Raw genomic sequence first — 24,159 nt, 5'->3', positions numbered from 1 at the left:
GTCCTTAACCTCATTGTCCTTGCCCCACTTCTGTGTCCTAACAGTGATCTTATAAATTCCCAACCATAGATCAATATCTGCCTCTTATAATGTATACTTTGTCTAATAAACAGAGTTCAAGCTAATCACACAGGTTGCAGACTGGTGTCATTAATACCTGTTCATCTTCAATACTAAATAGGCCCATAGTGTTGCCAGGAAAATATTCCTTTTCTCTATAATCATCTCCCCTTGTCACTTCCTACAGTGACAATTTCAAAACTTTTCACACTCCTCTGACGCTTAACCCAGAACCTCCCTCCTCCATTCATTCTCTTGGGTGGCACTTAATTTCTATTTATAAGAACAAAAAACATTCCACTCGAAGTTAATAGATGTTTCAATTTCCTGCCTTCAACCCCTCAAAATTACTGAATTCCAAACCAACCCTTTCCTCTTTCATTCCAATAAAATTTCAAATAACTATCCTTCTCCTACCAAAACTTGGTCCTTCTGTGATCCCTATTCCAATCCCATCTGTCTCCTCAGAACTTTGATCCATTGCTTATGGATTCTTTCCAAAAGCCTGTATATATAAATCTGTACAAACCCTATTACCACTTCAACATCCTTGTCTAGTTAATGCCATGCCTCTTCCCCCTGTTCAGAGTTTAACCTCTGGAAAAAGACTTCTATATTCAAATCTTCTTTTTCCTTGTCTCATCTCTCTGCCTCATCCCACTGCAGTTTAGCTTTTGCAGAAAAGACTCACATCATGATCCTTGTGCTATTAGAAATAGACACATTTCAGTTATCATCTTACTAATGGACATTTCTTCAGCATTTGCTCTGTTGGGCATTCCTTCCTTCTTAAAATTCCTTTTCTGCTCTCTTTCAGGACACCAGTCACTTCTGAATTGCCTCTTACCCTCTGGACTCCCTTTTGAGGTTTCTTGGATACTTTTTTCACTGCCCATCTCTTCAATGTTTGGGTTCCTTGGGGATTTCCTTTAGTTTGCCTTCTTTTCTGAGGTTTACTCTGAGTGTTTTTGGTGAAATCACCATCTACTCTTAAAGCATAATAGTATATCATAGATCCCATAGTGGGTGAGCAACTGGCCTTGGAGTCTGATAGAATTAGGTTCTAATTCCTGTGTGCTTGGACAAATTACTTGACTTTATGAAGAGTTGATTTCCCTTCTCCTAAGTGATGCCTGTATCTAATAAAGGGCTATTGTGCTAAATTATCAGTGGCTATTAACACAGATTCTTGAATCAGACCAATGGGACAAATTCTAGTTGTCACTGTGACCTTGGACAAATTGCATCATTCCTTCCATGCTTCAGCTTCCTCCCTTGTAAAATGAGGATGATAATGTGATTTATTTCAGAGGATTAAACAATGCTACGTAATTCATAAGATTAAAATAGCCTGTTAATAAGCAGACCCCTGAAAACATTTGTCAGATTATAACACTACGAAACTCAAGCCTAGATAGAAACAGAAAGGATATGGGGGTGTAAACATCTGAAGACTCAATTTATTTCTATATTTGACCTCCAGAGGTGGATGTTGCATGCTCTGGGGATGTCTCCCCTAATAAAAGTTCTATGTCACTCTGAGCTTCTTCATCTCACAGCTCACTGAGGTGCACATTCTAAGCAGGCTCAACACCATGAGTAGTCATTGCCAAGGAACCATGTCTAACTAATAGTCTCTAGAATTTGCCTAAACAAGGATCTCCTTTCCAGTTAACAAGGACTCAGAATACTCTGGCACATTCCTTCCTGCTCCTCAAGGGAGATCTTCCGAATAGAGCTGTCAGCTTCCTCACTGCCAGCTATGCTTTCAGTGTCCAGTCTGCTGTTTGGGATGCTCTTCACAGTGAGTAAGTAACTTGTATTCCATGCTCCTGCATCCATAGTGGTACTATTGTTCTTAATGTTATCTGAATAGAGAGGTTGTTTTATGATAGGTGGGTCTGTCCCAGTCTCACTGACTCAGCCCTGATGTTTCAGGAGGAACCGGAGCCCAGCAGGTGACCCAGCCTGACGGCCACATCGCCGTCTCTGAAGGAGCCCCCCTGGAGCTGAGGTGCAACTATTCCTGCGGTGGAAGTCTTTATCTCTTCTGGTACGTCCAGTACCCCCATCAAGAACCTCAGCTCCTTCTGAAGTACACATCAGGGCCCACCCTGGTTAAAGGCATTAAGGGTTTCAAGGCTGAATTTAAGAAGAGTGAAACCTCCTTCCACCTGAAGAAAGACCCTCAGCGCATTGGAGCGACTCGGGCCAGTACGTCTGTGCCCTGAGTGACAACAGTGCCTGGGACTGCAGGGGGAGCTGCACACAAACCTCCTGACACACTGTTGTCAGAGACTCAAGGACAGAGCCTGACTTGTTTTTAGCAAGGTCTCTCATTTGATGAGAGTGAGCACGGTGGAGACCAGAGGAGCATTGTGGGGGTGCTCCTGAGAATAAACAGGATCTTTAACATGTTCTTTCCGAGGTTAGATAAGATCTCGGAATAGAGAGAGTTGCATGGATAGCTCCTACTTGGGCGTATTGCCTTCTAGAGGGTCAGGATTCTAATTTAAAGTGGCTAATACTGAACTTCTGACCTTTCACCTTCTGAGCTTACCTCCAATAGCCTCTTTTCACTGCCTTTTGCTTTTTAATTGCTAGCAACTCCATTCTTCCAGTATACCTGGTCATAACCTCAGAGTTATTTCTGATTCCTATTTTTTTTCTCTCGTTTACATCTAATCCATCAAGAAATCTAATTGACCTTATATTGAGAATTGATGCATAATTTGGCCATGGTCACCATCTTCACTACCACCTCCCTGGCCAAACCACCCTCATCTCTCAAATGAATTACTCAGAGAGTCTCTCTGCTTATTGTCCTACAGTCCCTTCTTAATAGAGCAGTGTCTTGCTCTGGGCTTCTATAACAAGTACCATTGATTGGGTGGCTTAAAACAACAGAAATGTATTTCTCACAGTTCCTTCACTCACAGGAAGTGAGTATATAATTGCAAGGGCTGGAATTCTAAGATCCAGGTGCCAGCCTGGTTGGGTTCTGGTGAGAACACTTTTCCAGTTTGCAGACTACCAATTTCTCATTGCATTTTCACGTGGAAAAGCATAGAGAGAAGCAAGCCCTGTTGGGACTCTTATAAGGGCACTAATCCCATTCATGAGTGCTCCATTCTCATGATCTCATCTAATCCTAAATACCTCCCAAAGGCCCCACTTTCTAATATCATCACATTACAATTATAAAGGGTCAATTTACAAAGAAGACACAACAGTGTTAATATATATATATACCTAACAACAGAACTTCAAAATAGTTGAAGCTAAAACTGTTAGAAATGAAAGGAAAAATAGATCTACAATAAACACTTGGAGATATTAAACCTTTGTGTTCAATAAATAATAAAATAAGTACTCAGCAAGAATATAGCAGACTTGCACAATACTATCAACCAGTTTGAACACTCCACTCAGCAACAGAAAGCACATAAATCCATGCTTAGAAGGAAATTTACAACAGTAAATGATTACACTAGGAAAAAAAACAATTTCCAATCAATGACCTCATCTCCTCTTTGCACATGGCCCAAGTGATGATGTCCTACAGAGAAAAGAAAATCTCATCTCAGTAATCCAGGAAACTCTGATCTATGCTGAGTTCAGGCAAACAGTTGTCTGCTAATATTGCACCAGGTACGCAGCTGGAAAATGTGCCCTTACAACTTCATTGCTTTCCTTACAACTTAGTTGCTCAAAGATTAAATTGAGACCAATTCTGTTCACATCAGAAATCACAATTCTGGAGCAGTTCATGAATCTTCCTGTTATAGTTACAATCTCAGAGAGAGCACAGGAGAACTTTATTCCTTCATCTTTTTAAAAGTCATCAGTTATGAAGATGATTGATCACAAAATGAATGCTGTATCTCAAGATGAACTATACTAGGACAATGTAAGGTACCTTATCGTACAACCATATGTGTTCACACAAGGTGGGCATCACTAATTGCTAAATGGAACTCTGCCATTGTGTTACCCATAGCCTTTGAAAGGACAGGCAGGAAAATTCAAGTGATGCAATGGGTCAAGCCTAGGAACAAATGATGAGGCTGAGAGAGTAAATCATGACTCAGGTTAGGCCATGGATTAGCTGAAACTAGCATACCAGAGCCCGTAAGTACAGAATGGCATACATGTGAGGAGTATGTGACCCTTCTCCATTGCTAGGTAAATCACATTTCTCTTTATTTTTCACTGAATGCATCCCATTATCCCATTAAAACAATATAACAATGTGCTCACACATCATCCAACTGTCAGAACTATTATAGAACATGATAGAATGAAAAAATCAGCTTTACTGTATGCTATCATTTGATCTGTGAGAGTAAAAATAAATTATTTTCTGTGCATGGGTGTAGAGGGAGTACATAGGAACTCTCTATACTTCTGCTCAATTTTTATATAAACCTCAAAATGCTCTAAAAAATAAAGTCTACTAGCTTTTAACAAGTCAATTTTCACATAGAAGCTAAAAAGACAAAAGAAGTCAGTTGTAAGAGATACATCTCATAGAAAATATTTACTATGAGCAGCTTAAATAATTTCTTATTTTCCTGTCCTGCTTACTGTCTCCAGCTTTTTTTTCCTGGTACTTTTCTAGCTGTGCATTTACTATGAAGACTGCATTACGCAAGATTAGTCCATGTATATGTACTTCATTATAATCATAATATGGAAAGTTGGAATAATCCCTCTTAAGTAATATAATATCATAAATCATTTCAGAGGATAGGTTTACATATTGGATAGACATGTGTCCAACTCTCAACTCTACAGTCAATTGAATGAAGTAAAAAATTAATAAACATTTTAGACCTCAGTTTTATCATCTGTGTACTTAGGTGATGATGATGGTGATGATGGTAATAATAGTAATAATCTCTTCAGAAGTTGTTCTAATGATCAAATAAAATATCTTTCAAGGACTTAACTCATAATTTTGCACAGTATAATTATAATATATTTTTATAGGTAAAGAATGGTGGCCCAGAAAATGTAAGTACTTTTGTCCATGATCACACATTTAATATATTATGATCATTAAACTGGGTTCTGAATATTCCTGGCTATACATTTAAGCCAATTTTCAGTTTATGATATCACTGGTGCATTCTCTTGTATACACATATTGGGAGTAAAGGATAGGCAGAGTGGATGAAGGGTAGAAGGAGAGAGAAAGCAGGGAGAACTACTTTGAGACAACAGAGTACATACTACCTGTGCAGATATTCCATATACAGATATACTCCCTGAGGCCTGTTGCATACTGGGGAAGTTAATACATTTTAATACTTGATATAATAGAAAACTATATATACCTATATGCACGAGTTTTTTGTATGTGTATATATATATATATATACAAATATACATAATTTGCTGTTATTTTGCTATATTGATATATGTTTTATTTCTTCTTGTGTTTCTCCTTCTTTTTCACTTGTTTAAGCGGATGGTGTCTGTGTGCTTCAACATGAAAAATGATGTCAAGAAGGCTGTATTTGCCTGCAGGGTTGTCTGGCTTGGTTTAAAAAAACCTAAATTCATTCAGGAATGTGCCAAGTTTATGGAAGTGGTAGAGACAGAAGAGGGTTTGTGGCAGGAAACAGGAAGGAGAAAGTGGCCAGGGGAGAAGAATAGGGTCTGTGGGTCCTAGAGCAGAGGGGTTCATGTCATTGTTTCTTGACAATTCTTTAAGAATTACTAAGACCCAGAGTGGGAAGGCTATTTGGTGACTTTAGGAAGAGTTCCCAGACTTGCAAAATATTCTTGGGGCCCATAAACCTGAAAAACAGAAGCTTTCAACTTGTAATATCCATTGAACAGAAGTAGTCGAGTATACACTGGGTAATATTTTTCATATTTATGAATCCCTCCAACCCCAAAATGGTCATATTTGTGTTTCCACTCACAGACCTTAGTGACTATTTACATTCTGTGTGAATTATTGGGTAGAGTGGAGCTTGCTTCTGTTTGTCTTCATAACCATGCACATAATTCTGTTTCTTGAAGTATCAGATGTCAACAGTTCTGTTGAACTTTCATGTTGAAGCACACAGACACCATCTGCTTAAACAAGGGAAAAAGAAGGGGAAACACAAGAAGAAATAAAACATATATCAATATAACAAAATAACAGCAAATTATGTATATATATATATACATACAAAAAAACTCGTGTGTGTGTGTATATATATATATTTCTATTATATCAAGTATTAAAATGTATTAACTTCCCCAGTATGCAACAGGCCTCAGGGAGTATATCTGTATATGGAATATCTGCACGGGTAGTATGTGTTCTGTGTTATGTTGTCTCAAAGTAGTTTTCCCTGCTTTCTCTCTCCTTCTACCCTTCGTCCACTCTGCCTATACTTTACTCCCAATATGTGTATACAAGAGAATATACCAGTGATATCATAAACTGAAAATTGGCTTAAAAAAGCATCTGAGGTTTGCATACTTGGCCAGGAGAAATGGAGAAGACCTTGGGGTCCTCAGTTCAGATCTTGCAGCTTCTCCTTGCATATGAGCACAGAAGGTGTCAAAGATTTTCCCAATAGGCTGAGGGAGGGTAGCACAGTCATGCTCATTTGGGGTTATCCAGAGTTCCCTGCAAGAAAAGTATAAAAAAGGTGGAAATTTTGTAGTGAGATCAAATTGTGTCTTTTGCTGTCTTGCCCATCAAGGAGAGAAGCTCTTGATTTCTGCATGTAGAAGCAGAGAGATCAAAGATCCTGCTCCTGTTTGTTTTTATGCTTTAACAGGTTCAAGCAGAATCCCAGGAAGGACTGCCAATATCCTGTTTGTAATACATTTGAGTTGGGGTGAGAAGGAAGAGAGAAGTTAGAAACGACCCTTACAAATGAGGGAGTTCAGAGTTTCCTCCCCATTTTGGTCTCCCAGCCTGAAGCTCAGCCCCCTACCTTAGTGCTTGTGTTCTTGGGCACTTGCAGCCTGTCCCAGTCCGGCTGCTGGGGTTGTGGTGCCCTTGGCAAGGCAGTAAACATGTTCTCAACAAGTGGTTTGGAAAAGCAATCTCAGTGAGTCAAATACTTTTAATAGTCTGAAAGATGATCCCCAAATGCAAATATATAATGCTCGCTAATATAGTTGTGCCTGAATATGAACTATTATCAACTTTTCTTCCTCTGCCTTAGCAGTAACTCAGTCTATCCTCTCATGGTTTAGATGTCATGTAAACAATGACACTTTAGGTCACTCAAACCTATACACTGAGTTATTCTAATGGTTTTTCATAGTTTCCTGTCCCCTAAAGGTTAGTTACCTGATTTCCTGCCCCTGCATGAATGGGGCCTGCAAAGTGACTATTATACACACACACACACACACACACACACACACACACACACACTTGCACACAGACATTTAGGCCTAAATCTCAGTAACTCCTATCAGTAAACTCTGTGCTGATCTCTTCAACTTTTGTTGTAGTTTCTTCCATTTCATCAATACACACATTTCATTCTTTGCCCTGTGTCACAATTTCTTTCTCTTTTTTTTGGTCTCTTTGTAGTGCCTAAAAGGAGTAGACAAGAGAAAACTATCTTCTAACTCTGGTCTGTGCAGAAGTTCTAGAAATGTAAGAAAAGGAGCCATACATCTTACTACAGTGATGGACAGTGACTACATTGGGGTATGGGTGGGGACTTGATAATATGGGTAAATGTAGTAATCACATTATTTTTTCAAGTGAAACCTTCATAAGAGTGTATATCAATAATATCTTAATAAAAAAGAAAAGAAAAGAAAAGAAAAGAGCCATAGAACGGTTCCGGATGTCAGAAGATGGAAAAATGAAACCCAATCTGGCTCATTTGTGGTTCTTGGGATGGTAATGGAAAGAAAGTTAAATCTGAAGTACAATGACTACAGCAAGATTCTAGACCATTCTGATAACTGTAAACCAGCCGAATATAACATTTGTGGTGGCTTGGTGGTGCGTGAAATAAATTTCAACTATTAGGTCATATGTTTTGATATGGTAAATATTAGCCCTTTAGTTTTATTTATCATACAATCACATGAAGTTGAGGAAAATTAAGCAATAGTAAAGACTAAATTTTAAAAATCATATTTCCCTAATTATTATGTCTTCCTGGGTGAGATATTTGAGTACAAACCTGAGAACTTAGGAGTCACAGAGCTTTCATCACCAGGGCAGAGCCAACTGATCTGATAAAGGGGGAAAGATCTTATAAAAGAGGTTGTTAACGTGAGCAACTTTTTCACTGAAGGCATGTGCTTCAACCCAAAAAGAAAGAGCGAGAGGGGAAAAACAAATTGTTGTTATTTTTTATTTCTTGTAGGTCTTTACAAAGGCTTTTCTTAATGACTTTAGGTCAAGTTAATATGCATTTTTTTCCATATGCTGGTTAATTCCAAATACCCTGCAATCCCCCTCCCACAAAGCTCATTTCCAATAGTAGTAATTTATGTTATTTATTGACAAGGATTTGTTCTCTTCCACCCTTGGCATATTAACTTAAAGCCAGAGTATATTTCCTCTATTTTCCCACACTGTTGTCTTTGGACTTAGTGATATCACTAGCTTTAACCAATGGAATGTGAGTGGTTAGGATGGCAAACCTAAATATATCCACGTGGTTTGGTTCCTTTGGTTTCTGCCCTCTATGTACTAAGTAGTGGTTATTCTTTCAGCTTTTGTCCCATAATGTAAAGCAGTTTCAAGTTTGAGGACGAAAAGATAGCTCGTGGGAGCAGACCTGAATCCACCTGTAGCCAGGAGCAGAGCCTCAGTGTGTTGGAGTTGACCCACAACCAACCTACTGTGGGCAACTAGTCGAACTTTGTTCCTGGGAGGCACTGAGATTTTGAGGTGGTTTATCACTGAGCATTACCATAGTCAAAGTTGACTGATAGACTCAGTCATATTAACTCTATCTTTTAAATATTTTTTGTATTCAACTATTCCTTTTAGATGTCCTTGTTACTGTCCTGGTCTAGGTTCTCATTATCTCTTATCTAGTTGATTGGAATAACTTCTTAATTGTATCCCCTACCTCTTAGCTCATACCTCTCCAGTCTGTAGTCATCCCTGAAGTTATCATTCTAAAACCACATTAGAGTAGATTGTTGTCCTATTTCAGGACCTTCCATAGCTCTCCACTACAAAGTAAAAATCAATATTTATGTGACCATCTACGGTCTTACTCCCAGCAGCTTTTCATCCTCATCCTCATCATTATCCCATGATTTCTGAACATTAGCTATATCAAATAACTTGCTTCCCTTCTTTCCTATATTATTCCTTTTTAGAGTTGGCAAAATTCTACATAACCTTCAATACCCAGGAAATCTCACATTCCAAGTTACATTTGTTTGCCCTCTCCCCCTTTTGGTGATCTGCACATAGTTTTGTACTGGTCTACCATGCTAAGAATAATATTTGGATCTTTGGATCTTAACCCTTCACATTTCCTCAAGGATGGCCTCTTTCATACTCTTCTCTTTAACTGGAGCTGTTACTACTACCTCTGACATATAAGAAGCATTTGGTAAATGGCCGTACAACTTGACCACAGTGTACTTTTGATGAATATGCTGATTAATGAGAGCTGATTTCTGAAGCTGGTTTATACCGGTGTGCTGGGCACATTCCACTCTAGAGACACTTGAAGCCACCTCCACTTCATTAGATCCCTCAAGCCAGCCCATGACCACATTTACCTCCCTTCTATCTGGAAATTCTTACTGAAACCTTAATCCCAGGAAGATGACATGTCGCCACCTATGCTGTTCTGGATTCCACCCCCATTTGCAATTACTTCCAGGCTCTTATTCTGGATGAAGGTAAAAGGAGATTTTGGCACTAAAAAAGATCCTTCTAGAATCCCAGTCAGTATAATGGCTATGAAAGTTATTCCCAGGGTCAGGGAAAGTTGATTCACATCCCCACCTTGAAGCTAAGTCAATTATTCCACTTTGGAAAGAAATCTATATTTATATCTACAAAGCTTGGGTTATGGGATGACTCAAAAAAATCAGCCAATAGCTTGTGATCCTGAGGAGCCCTTTTATTGTTCTCATCAGGCTGAAAGGATTAAGATTGATCCCTCTGTCTTAAGGCCTACCTGAGGAGTCTAGATTTTCACACACTCTTCTTAGAGCTATAATTTTAAAAAAGAAAATCCATTTCCCATTTGGGATATTAACAAAGAATCATATAGTCAAAATTGATTATATATATATTTTTTTCATAGGACACATGTATTTGCTCTGCACATCTGTCTTGATCCCCTGCCCCCTAGGACTCTGCTGACAAAGTGTCTGGATGTCATGGGGCTGATCCAGGACATGCCATCTGGGAAAGGCTGGCAGGCTTCCTGCACCGAGAAAGAGGGCTGCTCCTCAGCAAAAACTGATTATCTTTACTAATGAGTATGAGCAGTAGCTAAAACAATCATGATATAATTTACCCAAGATTTCTTGATATTTGAATCCATACTACACCCACACCATAATATCCATATACTTGAATCATTATGTTAGTGCACATATACACATACTTTTACACATTAACTCAATAATTTATTGATTCTGTATTGGTATTTTTCTGCCTAGTAATTACTATAGTCACAAGAGTGAGAAAGGCAATCTTTTCATCAAGGAACTTGTAGGTGAATCCATCAGGTACAATTATAATACAGTGTGTTGAGGAGTTTGATAGTCATGAACCAGGGACCTAATGGCAAAGTGTTCTAAATTAAATAATATACAACAGGGTCATTCATCTCCACTTTGGTAAAAGTAGGTTTATGGCAGCATACTTACCCATACCATATGAACCAGAAAATACAGTATAGTTTCATATACAACACACACACATACATCTACAAATACAGTTTACAGACACTAGCTCAAAATGCTTGTTAAGGATACCAAACATAATAAGATGATATTTCTTTTATTTCCTGTTATTCTGGCTGAAAATGACCAATTTTTAAAAGGACGTATGTTCCATTTCTAATAAGGTCATTCAACTTTACTTACATCTTGATCTTGATACATGTGCATACTGAATGAATTTGGGAGAACAGAAGTATTGAAAGTAAATCACTCTTCTATCTCTCCACAGGAGGGTAGTATTTCAAAAAGCAAAATCCACCTGAGTCAAAGCAGAGTTTAAGATTGGAGGAAGGGGAGGGTGCAGGATGAATGATTCAATGGGCTGCCACAAAGAGTCTCTGCTGTTTCACTCAGATCAAAGAGGGTGGCAAGTGTTATTATAGTCCAAAAAAGCCTCCTTCAGGAGGGCATCTTTTAAGGGTAGTTAAGGTCAATGAGCAGGGCCACCCTGTGATAAGAAGAAAAGATGCTCCTCAAATTCTCGGTGTTGATCCTTTGGATTCAATTGGCATGTGAGTTTGAGAAGCTCCCAGTTACATTAACAGAAAATCATAAGGAGATAGAAAATCCTTGGGGGCGGGTTGTTTCTTGGGCAAGTGCGAAAGGAAGAATTAAAGAAGGAAGGAAGGGAAGGAGAGAGCAACGGAGGGGGAAGGGAGGAAGGAGGGAGGAAAAATAGTCTCAGGCTGAGGGATAGTCTGTAATTTCCCTTCCCTTGGTGCCTTCTTCTTTGTTTGGAAATAGGGGAAAGCACCGAGCAGCTGGAGCAGAGCCCTTAGTTTCTAAGCATCCAGCAGGGAAAAAATGTCACTGTGTACTGCAACTCCTCAAGCATTTTCCCCAGCCTTCAATGGTACAAACAGGAGCTTGGGGAAAGGCCTGTCCTCTTGATGACATTAGCTAAGGGTGGAGAAATGAAAGCGCAGAAGAGACTTACTGCTCAGTTTGGTGAGTCGAGAATGGACAGCTCCATGCACATCACTGCAGCCCAACCCCAGGATGCGGGCATCTACTTCTGTGCAGGGCACAGAGCTCCTGGGACACCTGCTGCTTGCACGCAAACCCACAGGCCCCAGCCACACTGCTGCCACATTTCTCCTCTTCCTCCTCACATACCGCCTGGCAGGAACAGTGAGAACAGCCTCAGCCCCTCATGGAACCATCTGCTGCCTTCCTAGACAATTCCCTCTTACTGTAGAACAAGAGTCCTCTGTGGTAAGACACACTTCTGAAAAGGTAGCTCACTATATGAGCCAGTAAAAGTACAGGTCTACAGTTCTCCAGGGTAAGCAGTGGGGGAAGAAGTGTGGATACAAAGGGACTAATGGAAGATATCACACAGAACAGCACAGTTCTGACTGTCATTCCTTTTCCCTAAAGACCACAGCCAGGAATGGCTAGTATAAGGGGACAGAAATGAATGATTTTGCAGTTTTATTCTAGAACTCTGCAGTTGGTGAAATTGCTATGCCCCAGTCCATTCAACTGGAGGAAAAGGAGGAAATAGAGTAAAAAATAATTGGAACAAGGTTGCTACTTTTTTGGACAGTAAAATGCCCCAAGTGCTCTCCCTGTGATACGAAGAAAAGATGCAAATACAAGATAAAAACACCTATCTTGCTGAGCTGTTATGAATTAAATGAGATAAAATATACAAAATTATATGAAGTCCCAGGTACAACATATATACTCAATAAATGTCCCTGTAAATAATATTGCTTTAATGGCTTTAAATAAGTGTTATCCCTACTGTGAAATGTTTGCTGACTCCTCTAAGAGGAATGAGTTCATCTCTGCCTAATATTTTGAATCCTTATCTTGGTAGTGAGGAAAGCAGACACTGCAAGCTGCAACCTAATCACCATTCTCTTTTGCTTCCTTGTTAACAAAACTCTCAATTTTAATTTGAGCAACTCTTTCCCCAGCTTAAAAAAAAAATAAGTCCACACTACATTTCACATCCTTTCTTGCAACAAGGGGTTGCATAGCGCACAATTCTGATCAATGAGACATAATCAGAAATCCCCTAGGGATTTCCTGTAATGTTTTCTCTCCTGGTAGAGATTTTCCTATCCACTTTTCCACCTTTTTTCTTCTGAAAACATGGAAGTGATAACTTCATTATAAAGAAAAGTGTAACTCCTTTCCACAGATCCAAGTGTCTGTTAGATGCCAAGTCCAATTCCTCCTCCAGATTTATTTTTACATGAAAAATTTAAATAAACCATTATTTGGTTGAGTTTTTGTTAATTGCAGCTAAACACAATCCTAACTGAAGTAGGACTGACATAAAATGGTTTTGTGATTTCTTGGGTATAGGTGTAAATGAAGAAAAAAAGAAATGAGGAATGTGTGTTGTATACATACAAAGAAAGGGCATGTGTACTGGACATATGTCTTTCTTGAAGGATTAATGCTCCTAATTTTTTATGAAGAAAAAAATCTTCATTTTCCATTGAGAGTCTTCATTTTAAAATTTCCAACAATTTCTTACACTCAAGGGAGACTATCGAATTCAGTTTTCATTCTCTTTTAACCATAGGCAATACCAATTTCTATGCAAATTATTAATAACTGTTGTCTTAATATTTTTCCCACTTTTAGATTTCAGAAGCTACTTATTTTTCTTGTTTTTTAAAAAATCTTCATATTACCCCAGTAACCTACTCCAAAGACATCCCCTGAAAATTTTATCACATGGGATTCCTTCATATTGAAAATTGTAAGAGGAAATATAAATTAAAAATAAGAAAAATAAATTATAATTTTCCCTAGCATAAAAATAGTAAGACACACTCTCCCTCCTTTTTCTTAGAGTATTTGCTTTAGAAAACATGATTGTGAATTCTCTCTGTGCATTGAGCTGTATGCATATATTTTAAAGAGCTCAATAAGCTTCTTGCCAGTTTTACAATCCAGGAATGTTTTTCTCAAGCACTCGGGAGCCATCCTTTTGGCTGGAAATCATCAAGAAAGACAAGTGCCCTTGTCTCCCAGTTTCTGTGGGAGGAGAAGAGCCTAAATTCGGCTGGCATCTTGCTCTAAGTTGCAAACTTGTCTCCTGTCATAAAGATTTGAGAATTTTTCTTTGGAATAAAGGCAATTAGCAAACTCAGTTGTGACCCCAAGTATCAGGTAAATCAAGGAGGAACTATAGCAATGGTGCTGCCAAGCCCTCTTACTTCAGGATTAGTTTTTGTTCATCTTGAGGAAGTATGCAATGGACTGTATCTTTGTGGGTGTATGAAGGGGTAAATTTTCTTTCTGTCATTGCACTCTCCTTAATGGGTTACCTGTGATGCACATTACATCCTGATTTTTAATGTGTGCCCAATGATGCAACTGTATTCTTTCTCCCTTTCTTTTGTGGAGAGGTGTTCTGGATTGGCAGGGGATTTTGTTTAGATATCCCCAGAAAATGGCCCAGAATCACTCTTCACCCATCTCTCTCCCTAAGAGTGACAGGACACTGTGAAAGTTTCTTGTGGCTCTGCCACTGACTGGCTATGTAATTCTGGGCATTTTATATCAGTGTTGGGAGCATCAATTCCCTCATAAGTGCCTTGAAAGTATAGAACCTCACAGTGTTATTGTGAGCATTAAAATGTCTTGTGAATTGCCTAGCTTAATGGCTAAAATAAAAAAGCCTCCAGAGTTGGAATCGCAGCTTTGACAAGGTACTCCCCAGATTGCCTCTGTGTCCTGACTTGTGTTCTATACCGGGAGTATGGGAAGGGCACCATTCCTGCTTTCGAGGCACTCATGACGATGCAGGGCTGTTCACTAGTTTCCACAGTCGTCATTCTTCAAGGGGCCAGAAGTGGAAGGATCCTTTGACGTAGAACCTCCTGGAAGGATCCTTTGATGTAGAACCTCCATTCAGAACAATTTCTATGCAACTGGGATACTCTCTGTGCTGAAGCATTCTGGAATGAATGAAAATATGCTGTTGGTGCCTTAAGCTGCACTCAAATACCCTGGTCTGTGAGGCTGCTTTGCTGCTTATAAAGTGGTATCAACACTAGGATTGGTACATGAGGGGCCATTCTGCCCTGATAAAAGTTTCTTTAGGTTTTTAGGATTAATTGCTGAATGAAGACTGAACATCTCTAAAACAGGAAGAGGGTTAATTATTTAGGCCAGGGCAGGGGAGGGGGAACAAGAAAATGTGTGGACCAGAATATTGTTAATAATGCACATGGTCCTCCTTTCTTATCACCAATTCTCTTTTCTTATCTCCAAGAGTCAAAATGAAGCTTTAGATTAAAACAAGACAATTTATTTCATATGTCTGCAATTTTGTATTTTCATGAATCCATCTTTCTTAGTATCAGGGGCCAACATGAACTTTTATTTATTTGTCCAGAAATTCTTTCCAACCTCTGATTGTTGTTCTTCACTAAACCATGCCAATACCCTCCATATCATCAGAAATTCAATAAGAAAAACAAAATCAAAGAAAGAGGGAAAGAGGGAAAAGAAAATGTATGTACAAGAAGAGCATGGAAAAATAAAATATAAAGAAAATGGCAGAAGATTGTTTGAACTGAAAATCATTATCTTTTTGAGTTTCTCAAAAGCAGCATTATTAACATTTGAGGCCAGGTAATTCTTCCATAGGGAGGGGTTTTCATGCATATTATAAGATATTCAAAAGCATCGCTGAGTTCTCCTCACTAGATGCCAGTAGCACCCCTCTCTTCTTCAGTTGTAACAACCTAAAACATCTCCAGACTCTGCCAAATGTCCTCTGAGGGTCGTCAACAGCTCCCTGCTGAAAACCAATAGTCTATATGTTACATTGATACAGCAGAAACTTTTAAGAGATTAGACATAGAGATATGTATTTCATATTTTATATATATATGTCCTAAAAGTTTCATTCTGACAATTTAACATATAGACCATTTAACATTCACTTCCTTAATCCTTTTCATATATATATATGTATTTTATATTTTTCATACATATGTGAAGAAGATTGAGGAAGTAAATACTTTTCTATTTTTGACATATTTCTTATTTCTATAGTGTTCACATGTCTTGGACTATTATTATATAATTTAAGTAACTTGAATAAATTCAACAAATAAGATATATAGAATATAAAATATGGAAATTGATTACATATATTCATATATTTATTTGTATTATATATAATGTATGTATAATATATACTTGTGTTATATAAGTATATACAATATTTATTTGCTATATGTATATTGCAAGTTATCACAACTGAGAAGTTTCCAGTCTGATCATGTCTCAAGTTTTAGCTTGGTCAGTATCTCTTACCTACAGCTCTTCATAGACATATGTAACTGGTTTCTTTATTCCACCTTTAAGCTACCATATCCCCATTTTGCACACAAATTATTCTACGTATACCCAGAATTTACAGAAAAAAAGACTCTTAAACCCTAAGAACTCTTCCATTATCCCCCTCCCCCACCACACACACACACCCCTCAGAGTATAGAGGGTGGAGTTAGCCATAGGTAGGTGGAACTTCACACTCCAAAGCTGAGTGACAATGCTTAGGAGTGGCTGCTGCTAAATCTATTTCATGGAACTAATATGTTACAGAAACAAAATTAGCTCCGGATTCAAGATATGATGCCTACCGATATTTAAAGGGACTTGGCATCAAGGTGTCTCCTTACAGCAGAAGGGTAAAGAATCATGAAGACACAAGTACGAGTCTTGCTGGGATTCCTGTGGATACAGATTTGCTGTGAGTTAAGAACATCCCAGAGGGAACCTGGAAAACATCACAACTGGATTTGGAAAGGAGTGAGGGAGGAAAGGAAAGGTGGAGGAAGATAAATAACACAAGTCTCTCGGGCTGTGTCCTTTAGCATAGGATGGAAACTAGGAAAATTTCCTGCACTTGGAGACAGCTACAGTCCTTTTGCAGTGACTCTCACCTGTGTCTCTTTTCTCTTTCTCAACAGGGGTAGGAGTACAGATGAAGGTAGCACAGAGTCCTGAGGTACTGAACCTCCAGCAGGGGGGGAATTCCTCTCTGAAGTGTAATTTTTCCATCTCCATAACCAGCATGCAGTGGTTCCAACAAAATCCCGGAGGACGTCTCATATCCCTGTTTTACATGGCTTCTGGAATGCGACAGAAAGGAAGACTAAAGTCCACAGTTAATATCAAGGAACGTTACAGCCACCTGTATATCACAGACTCCCAGCCTGAGGACTCAGCCACTTACATCTGTGCCGCGGGGGCACAGTGCTCTCCAGACACCTGCAGTCTGTACATGAAACCATAGGCGAAGTCCCAGCCCAAACCCCAGGGTGGCAGCAGAGGTCCGGGGTGATTGGGATTGCCTTCCCAAAGCCTTGCATCTCCTGATTCATGCAGGAAGCTTTTCTAAACGAGCTACGACTTGACACTACAGTGCAGGACATACCTGGTCCATCCGGAGATCTCTGGGGAGACTGTTACTAGGTAAAATCTATAGAGTAATCAACTCATATCTGATTCTGTCTTTCTAGACAAGAGTGAGCAGCCAACTCAACCAGAACAAGACAGAACCAATCTCACCTTGACTTTCTTTTCTACATCTTTATCGCTTACATTGGTATTGACAGAGCCCTGGGAAAAGCTCATGATCCTTTTTCTAATGTACTTTTATGGAGAAGAAAAGGAGGAGCGAAAATAAAGGGCCACTATTAGCATGAAAGATGGGTCGAGCTCCCTGCATACCACACCAGAGACTCAGCCACCTACCTGCATGCTGTGGAGGCACAGTGCTTCCCAGGCACCTGAAGCCTGAACGCACATATGTGGCTGCAGTCCCCAAACCCAACACAAGGGAACGATGCCTGTATGTTTTCACTCACTTCTAACATGGTGTTGAGAAGTGCACACTTGATAAATCAAAGTGATTTCACTTTCAAAACAATTTGGAACACTGATGAATATTCAATCTAGTAACTATCTCTGTCCTAAATAAAACCGTTTCTAACATCCTAATCCCAAAGTCAGAGAACTCATGAATCAGCAATTCCAGTTAGAGGATCCGTCAGAGTCATAACTGTGGAGCTCTGTGTTAAATGGGTATTTTCACTCTGAATGAAATTTTCTTGGTACCCTGTGTTATGCTCAGTATGATGGGAAATCATCAGAATGTCAAACCTTAAGTTATCAAAGAAACAGTAGTATTGTACTTTGTAATCCCTCACTTATTTATCCTCTAGATTCTTCCAGTGCATTTAATTGTTCATATTCAGTAGTATCTATTTATATCACTTCCCTCTTTGTTATGTTTTGGAAAGACCATTGGGGAGAAAAGCTAATTACCAGTCATGAGTATGTTCTGTGATCCTGAGCAAGTGAGTCACTCTCTTTGCACCCCAGTTCAGAATCCTCATCTACGTGGGAACAGTATTTGCCACCCACCATTACAAGTTTTCTACATGCAATCATTCAACAGATGTTTATTGAATACCTTTTAGATATTGGATAGGGAGTTTTGAATAAATAGTTTGTTCCCTTAATGAACATATAGTTTGGTGGGTGACATGTTTTTGTTACTATACCATTCCTGTAAAGTAAGAGAAAATTAAACTGGGGGAGCAAAGATTTTATAAAAACAAATAGATGCCAGTCAGAGATATCTCCCTGAGTATGCGATGTCTCAGCTTGAAACCAAGCAGTTTACTAGGTGTTAATCAGGCTGAAGGACTAAAGAGGGTGAGAAAAAGTGCTCCAGCTTGAGGAGAAACAAATACACACACACACACACACACACACACACACACACACACACACACACATAAAGCAAGGCAGACTGTGGCAAATTTAAGACTTAGAATGTAATTTGCCAGTGATAAAATCATATGCATGTTTGGCTGTCATGTTATGAGAAACTGAAAATAAATAAGATCCTTGGAATGAGTCGTCTGTACATTACAGTATGGTAAGGTGAAGGATGGGAGGAATAAAACTCACGAAGCCTGTCACACACTCTCGGAACACAGGTAGGGAAGCTACGTTGAGGACAAATGAAAAGAATCATGAAACTAATTAATGATAAGAAATAGTAGTTCTCTACAGACCATAATTCCTTTTTAAAAGCACAAATCATTTATAAATAAGCTGCACAAGATAGGATAAATATGACACATAAATATGATACGGTTTAACTACTAAATACAGCTTATAATTATCTTTAAAGGGAGGAAATATTTCTTACTTTAACATAACAAAGTATTATCTTAAGAGAAAATGATTAACTGGTTCTTGAAATACAGCTGATTGTGGAATTATCTTCTATAAGCTACTATAAAGCTGGAAAAATATATGAAAGAACTACTTTCAAGGAGTAAGGACAATAAAGTTTTCAATCCTTGGGACTGAATCTCCCAATCTTTGGGATAAAGAAAAGACTGTAAAGTAGCCTGCACATTCACTCAGCAGTTCTCTTTTGGTGGTATCTTCTAACCCTGAGCACACAGACTTGGAGCCCCAGCAGAGCAGCAGCCTTGTTGGGTGGAGGTAACAGAGATGGGAACCAGGGCTGTTAATATAACTGGGATTTTGGGGAAATGGTATTGGGGAGAAATAAGCCTCATGTGAAAGGACCCTAAAACCTGAATGAGGGGTTTTATAAGTCTACATGTATTCTGCACGTGCACAGAGACAGACATTGGGTTGCTGAGCAAAAAACAGCTTCTGGGGTCTACAAACTCCAAGGAGATGTCAGAGGCTGCTCTGTCCTGGGAAGACAGTAGAGCTCTGGCCATGCTGGAGTGAAGTAATCTTGCTAAACACATTGGACTTTCAACTGAGTCAGCAGGAGAAGGACTGCACACTAGGAGTAAGGGCTATGTCCTAGGGCAAAGGGAAAATTGGAAAAAACCACAAAACCCTGCCTGAACAGAAATTAAAGTAAGTCTCAACAGAATCTAAGTGATCTACTGGTAATTTATCAAAGTTGACACTTTTTAGATGAGAAAACAATCCAGAGCTTCTGTACATTATTACCCCACATTGCATAGCACACAATAAAAAAAAATTACTAAAAATACAATGAAGTAGGAACAAGGACTAATAATCAGGAGATAAAATAATGAATAGATGCAGACTCAGAGATGATTGAGATTTGCAGTTGGATTTCAAAATAACTGACTAATATGTCCAGCACTTCTTCCTCTGGCTGACTGTGTTGACCAGCCACTACCATGTACCTAGCAAAGGACCTATGGAGATGGTAGTTTCGCCAGGCAGTAGCTTCCCTAGATTTCTCCAAGAACTCCCCCTTCAAATCACACTTCAGCAGGTGGACGTGCTTAATTTCTCAGATTGTCTGGTGAGGGATTCCCTCTCTGACCACCCAACTGTCCTTCCAGCTTTACTTCCCTGACTCATTTCCCAAGTCTGTAAGGCCAAATTCCTGTAATTAGCCTCTATCCCACACCACTCACGGTAACTCTGCTTCACTGACTGTACGCTGACTAACACATTGGGAAATGTAATAGATTTAATAAAATAATTCTATTAATAAAATGAATAGAATGGGTTTTTGTAATGTTTTTCAGTTATGTGTGTCCAGATATCTCTGGGAAGAAGTAATGTTCAGAAACTTAGTGTAATTTTTGGCTAGGAGTACCATAACAAAATACCACAGCCTGGGTGATATAAACAGAAGTTTATTTCTTGCAGTTCTGGAGGATAGAAGTCTGAGATCAAGGCATCATAGGATTGGTATCTCCAGTTAAAAATTAATTTAAATGGCTGCCCAATGCCTGCTCTCTTGTTGTGTACTCACATGGTTTTTTCTCTGTGCACATGCATCCCTGTTGTCTTTGTGTGTCCAAGTTTCTTCTTTTAAGGACACCAGTTAGATTAGATTAGGGCCCATCTTAACTACTACATTTTAACTTAATCACCATTTTCAAGGCTACATATCTAAAAATATGGAAACTTCTAAGATACTGGGGGTAAGGTCAGTTCTAGGTACTGGGGGCTAGGGCTTTAACATATTAATCGTATGTGTGTATTTCATCCCATAACACCTAGTATAACCAGGAAAAGAGTAAACCCTCAAAGAATGTATTTAACAACATGATTTGCAATGGAAAGCAGAGAGAAAAGAGTGACATGGTCTGTCATCTTCTATGTTCCCATGAAATGGGTGTGTAAGGGCACATGACACCAGGTAAGGATCGAGGAATAACATGTTTTAAATTTAAAAATTCTCATCAAGAATAAAATATAATTTTATCAACTATTTTAAAATAACAATTAAATCTGAGTTATTACCATAAAGATATAAAAAAAAATGAACTCACTTGCCATACAGATTCCTGGTAGTATAACTGAGTAGTTTTTATTGGGGAAGAGAGATTTCCTAAAATGTATCTTGTAGCTGAGTTCAATCTATGCAGATATGAATATGGATATTCTCTGACACCTAAACCTTTCAAGATTATGTCCTCATGATGTCTATAGACTTCACAAGATTAGGTAATTCTTTTTCTCATCTGAGAATACAGAACACACTAAATCACCTCATGCTAGTTCTAAGAGATATAATTAACTTCAGGGGTGATTTTAGTACTGAGGATCAATTTTGTTGTGTTGATTTGTGTTTTTGAGAGGTGCCCAGAATTTATATCAGGAGTAATTAGCCTATGACATTTACTTAACCAGAGCAAGTATGGACACTACTGAAGTCCATCATAAAATGCAATTTCATTACAGGCAAAACTACCCAAATGCCTGTTTTCTAAATTTGTAACCATTATACTAAACAGAAAGTCATACCATTATTTGTTCCACCAAAACAGCAACTCTTGTGCATATTTTTAAATAAGGTGTATGCCTAAGTACGTGAGTTGACAAAGAGTCAATCATTTGACCTTATATAATTCTCTATATTCTCAGTTATTTTATACTTGTAGAACGTAGAATGAGTTATGTGATCTCTGAAAATCTTTCCTTCTACAATATCTTATTTTAACTCTTTTAGGGGAAGGGATTATTGCAAATTGATCTTTAGGAAATGCATTTTCAGAAATTTTCCACATGTCGACTAAAGGGGGCAGTGTTTCCTCCAATAAAGAAGCCCAGCTTCAGCTAAAAACAGGGGACTTCAGAGGTGAAACAGAAGGCTGTGTGGAAGTAAGTGAGAGAAGTGCAGGAGGGTGAAGGCAAGTTGATGATTCTGGAGACAGGAGAGAAGTCACCTGTCTCCTCACAGGAGAGATGGACCAGCTTCTGGGGGCATCACTGTTGATCCTGTGGCTTCAGCCAGACTGTGAGTTGTGGGTGATGTTTGAATGTGGTAGAAAATCTCCTTGGAACACTGCAAAGTTGGGAGATGAGATGATTGGAGGGTTTCATTTCCTTGCTTTCTGCTCCTGATGGTTTTCTGTGGGGACTCCTAAGAATAAAATTTAAATCTGTAACTGTCTTTCCAAACAGGGGTGAGCAGTCAGCAGAAAAGTGGTGACCAGCAGCAGGTTAAGCAAACGTCTCCATCCCTGAGTGTCCAAGAACGAAGAGTTGCTATTCTGAGCTGTGACTACAATAATAATTTGTTTGATTACTTCCTATGGTACAAGAAATACCCTGCTAGAGGTCTTGCACTCCTGATATCTACAGGTTCAGATAAAGAAGAAGATGGAAGATTCACAATCTTCCTTAACAAGAGTGCCAAACACTTCTCCCTGTATATTGCAAACTCCCAGCTGGGTGATGCAGCCTTGTACCTGTGTGCGGCAAGTGCACAGTGCTCTCCAGGCACCTGCAGCCTGTACCCAAACCTGCAGCTGGGTCCAAGCCACCCCTGCTTTAGGGTCTCAGAGTGGGAGGCACTCAGAAATGCTTCAGTTTATACAAGACAATAGGGAGGGTGTGTTTTAAAGCAGGGGAGGCAAGCTGAGCTTTAAGGAAGACTGATACATGGGAGCCCTGCAATTGGGTCAAGAATATCCCTGGGCATTCAGGTATCCAAGAGTGTAACCATTCTACTTTTTCATTTAGTGACTTTAGAGAATAGGGTTTATGCTTGAAAAGCTCAACTACAGGACCCACACTAGGAGTCCCTCACAATCCTGCATCCCAGTAGAAGCCATTAACTAAGCACGCACACTTTTGAAAAGCTGCCAATTCATACAATTCTTAGCATATGTTTCTTCATCAATGACCCAGGGAAGGATATGATTGTCAGTCACAAATCATGAAAGCCTGATGCTAGTTTTATTTATAGATATTGTGCTTATAGATAAATGGTTGGAACTTACCCCTCAAGGGCTAATTTTCTGAAGCTGAAGATCTTTATAGTTGAAGAATGAAGAAATTCAGGATATGTCTCTGGAAGCGAAATGCCTCTGAAAACTCATTACTTGGGGCATTGTCTGGACGGGGTCTTCAGGGATACTGAAGACTTTTCTGAATAAAATAGGATTGATCCAGAGCTTCTCTAAACTGGTTCATCCAGGGATCCTCATGGGGATGGTGTGACTGTAGAGAGTTCTATCATATTAGATTCTCTATTTCTGAACATGGATGTGCAGCTAACTCAATGTGGATTAGATCCCTCATCCCTCCAAATGCAGGAGTAAGAGGGCACCAATCTCAAGGGCAGTATTCCCTTCACTGTCTGTTCATGGCTTCCATTTATATAGGCAGGAAGTTTCCAATGTCTTTTTTGTAGGCATGTAAGTGAGAATGAAAAGGAGGGAATAATCTGTACCTCTCCTCATACCAAGAATATGTTGGTTCCGTGCACATCTGAGGTCTCAGTCTCAAGACTCAGCCATGTAACTGCTGTGGATACTCCTGGCTCACGAGCGTCCAGAACCTGTTTCCAAGTTCAGAGCTGCAGCCACTCCACCCAGCAAAAGGAAGAGGCGGCTCAGAGCTGTTACTGTCTTCTAGGGGAGTTGGGAATGCAGCCTTGATGAATTGCTTCTTCAATGTCAAAAAATGCAAAAGAAGGATGAGTAATCAGTGTAGTTATTGTAGATTCCCATTCTTAACAAAACTCTTTCCAACACCTTAAGTCATTAAATCAAATAGCCTTTCTTATCTTCAGATATATTTCACATGATTTATAAATTCTTCAAAGCCAGTTATATAGTCCCATTATAATGGAGGTTGTTGACTATGTTTGCCATTATAGTTTCTCAATTTCATGTCCCTGTAGGAAGGGAAGCTATAATATGG

General features: G+C 39.1%; 2 gene segments (V, D, J or C); both read left to right on the top strand.

Annotated features, from left to right (window-relative positions):
* The window catches only part of LOC108407831 (T-cell receptor alpha chain constant-like), a 660,854-nt gene that overhangs the window by 6,376 nt on the left and 630,319 nt on the right, over nt 1-24,159 (top strand).
* LOC108404485 (T cell receptor alpha variable 22-like) lies at nt 16,501-18,034 on the top strand. The segment is given in 2 exon segments: nt 16,501-16,705; nt 16,926-18,034. Coding segments are annotated over 2 exon segments (378 nt in total).

The sequence above is a fragment of the Manis javanica genome, chromosome 8 (genome assembly GCF_040802235.1).
Source record: "Manis javanica isolate MJ-LG chromosome 8, MJ_LKY, whole genome shotgun sequence".
NCBI classification, from domain to species: Eukaryota; Metazoa; Chordata; class Mammalia; order Pholidota; family Manidae; genus Manis; species Manis javanica.
The sequence above is the reverse complement of the archived record's forward strand: the minus strand, read 5'-3'. Positions and strand labels throughout refer to the sequence as shown.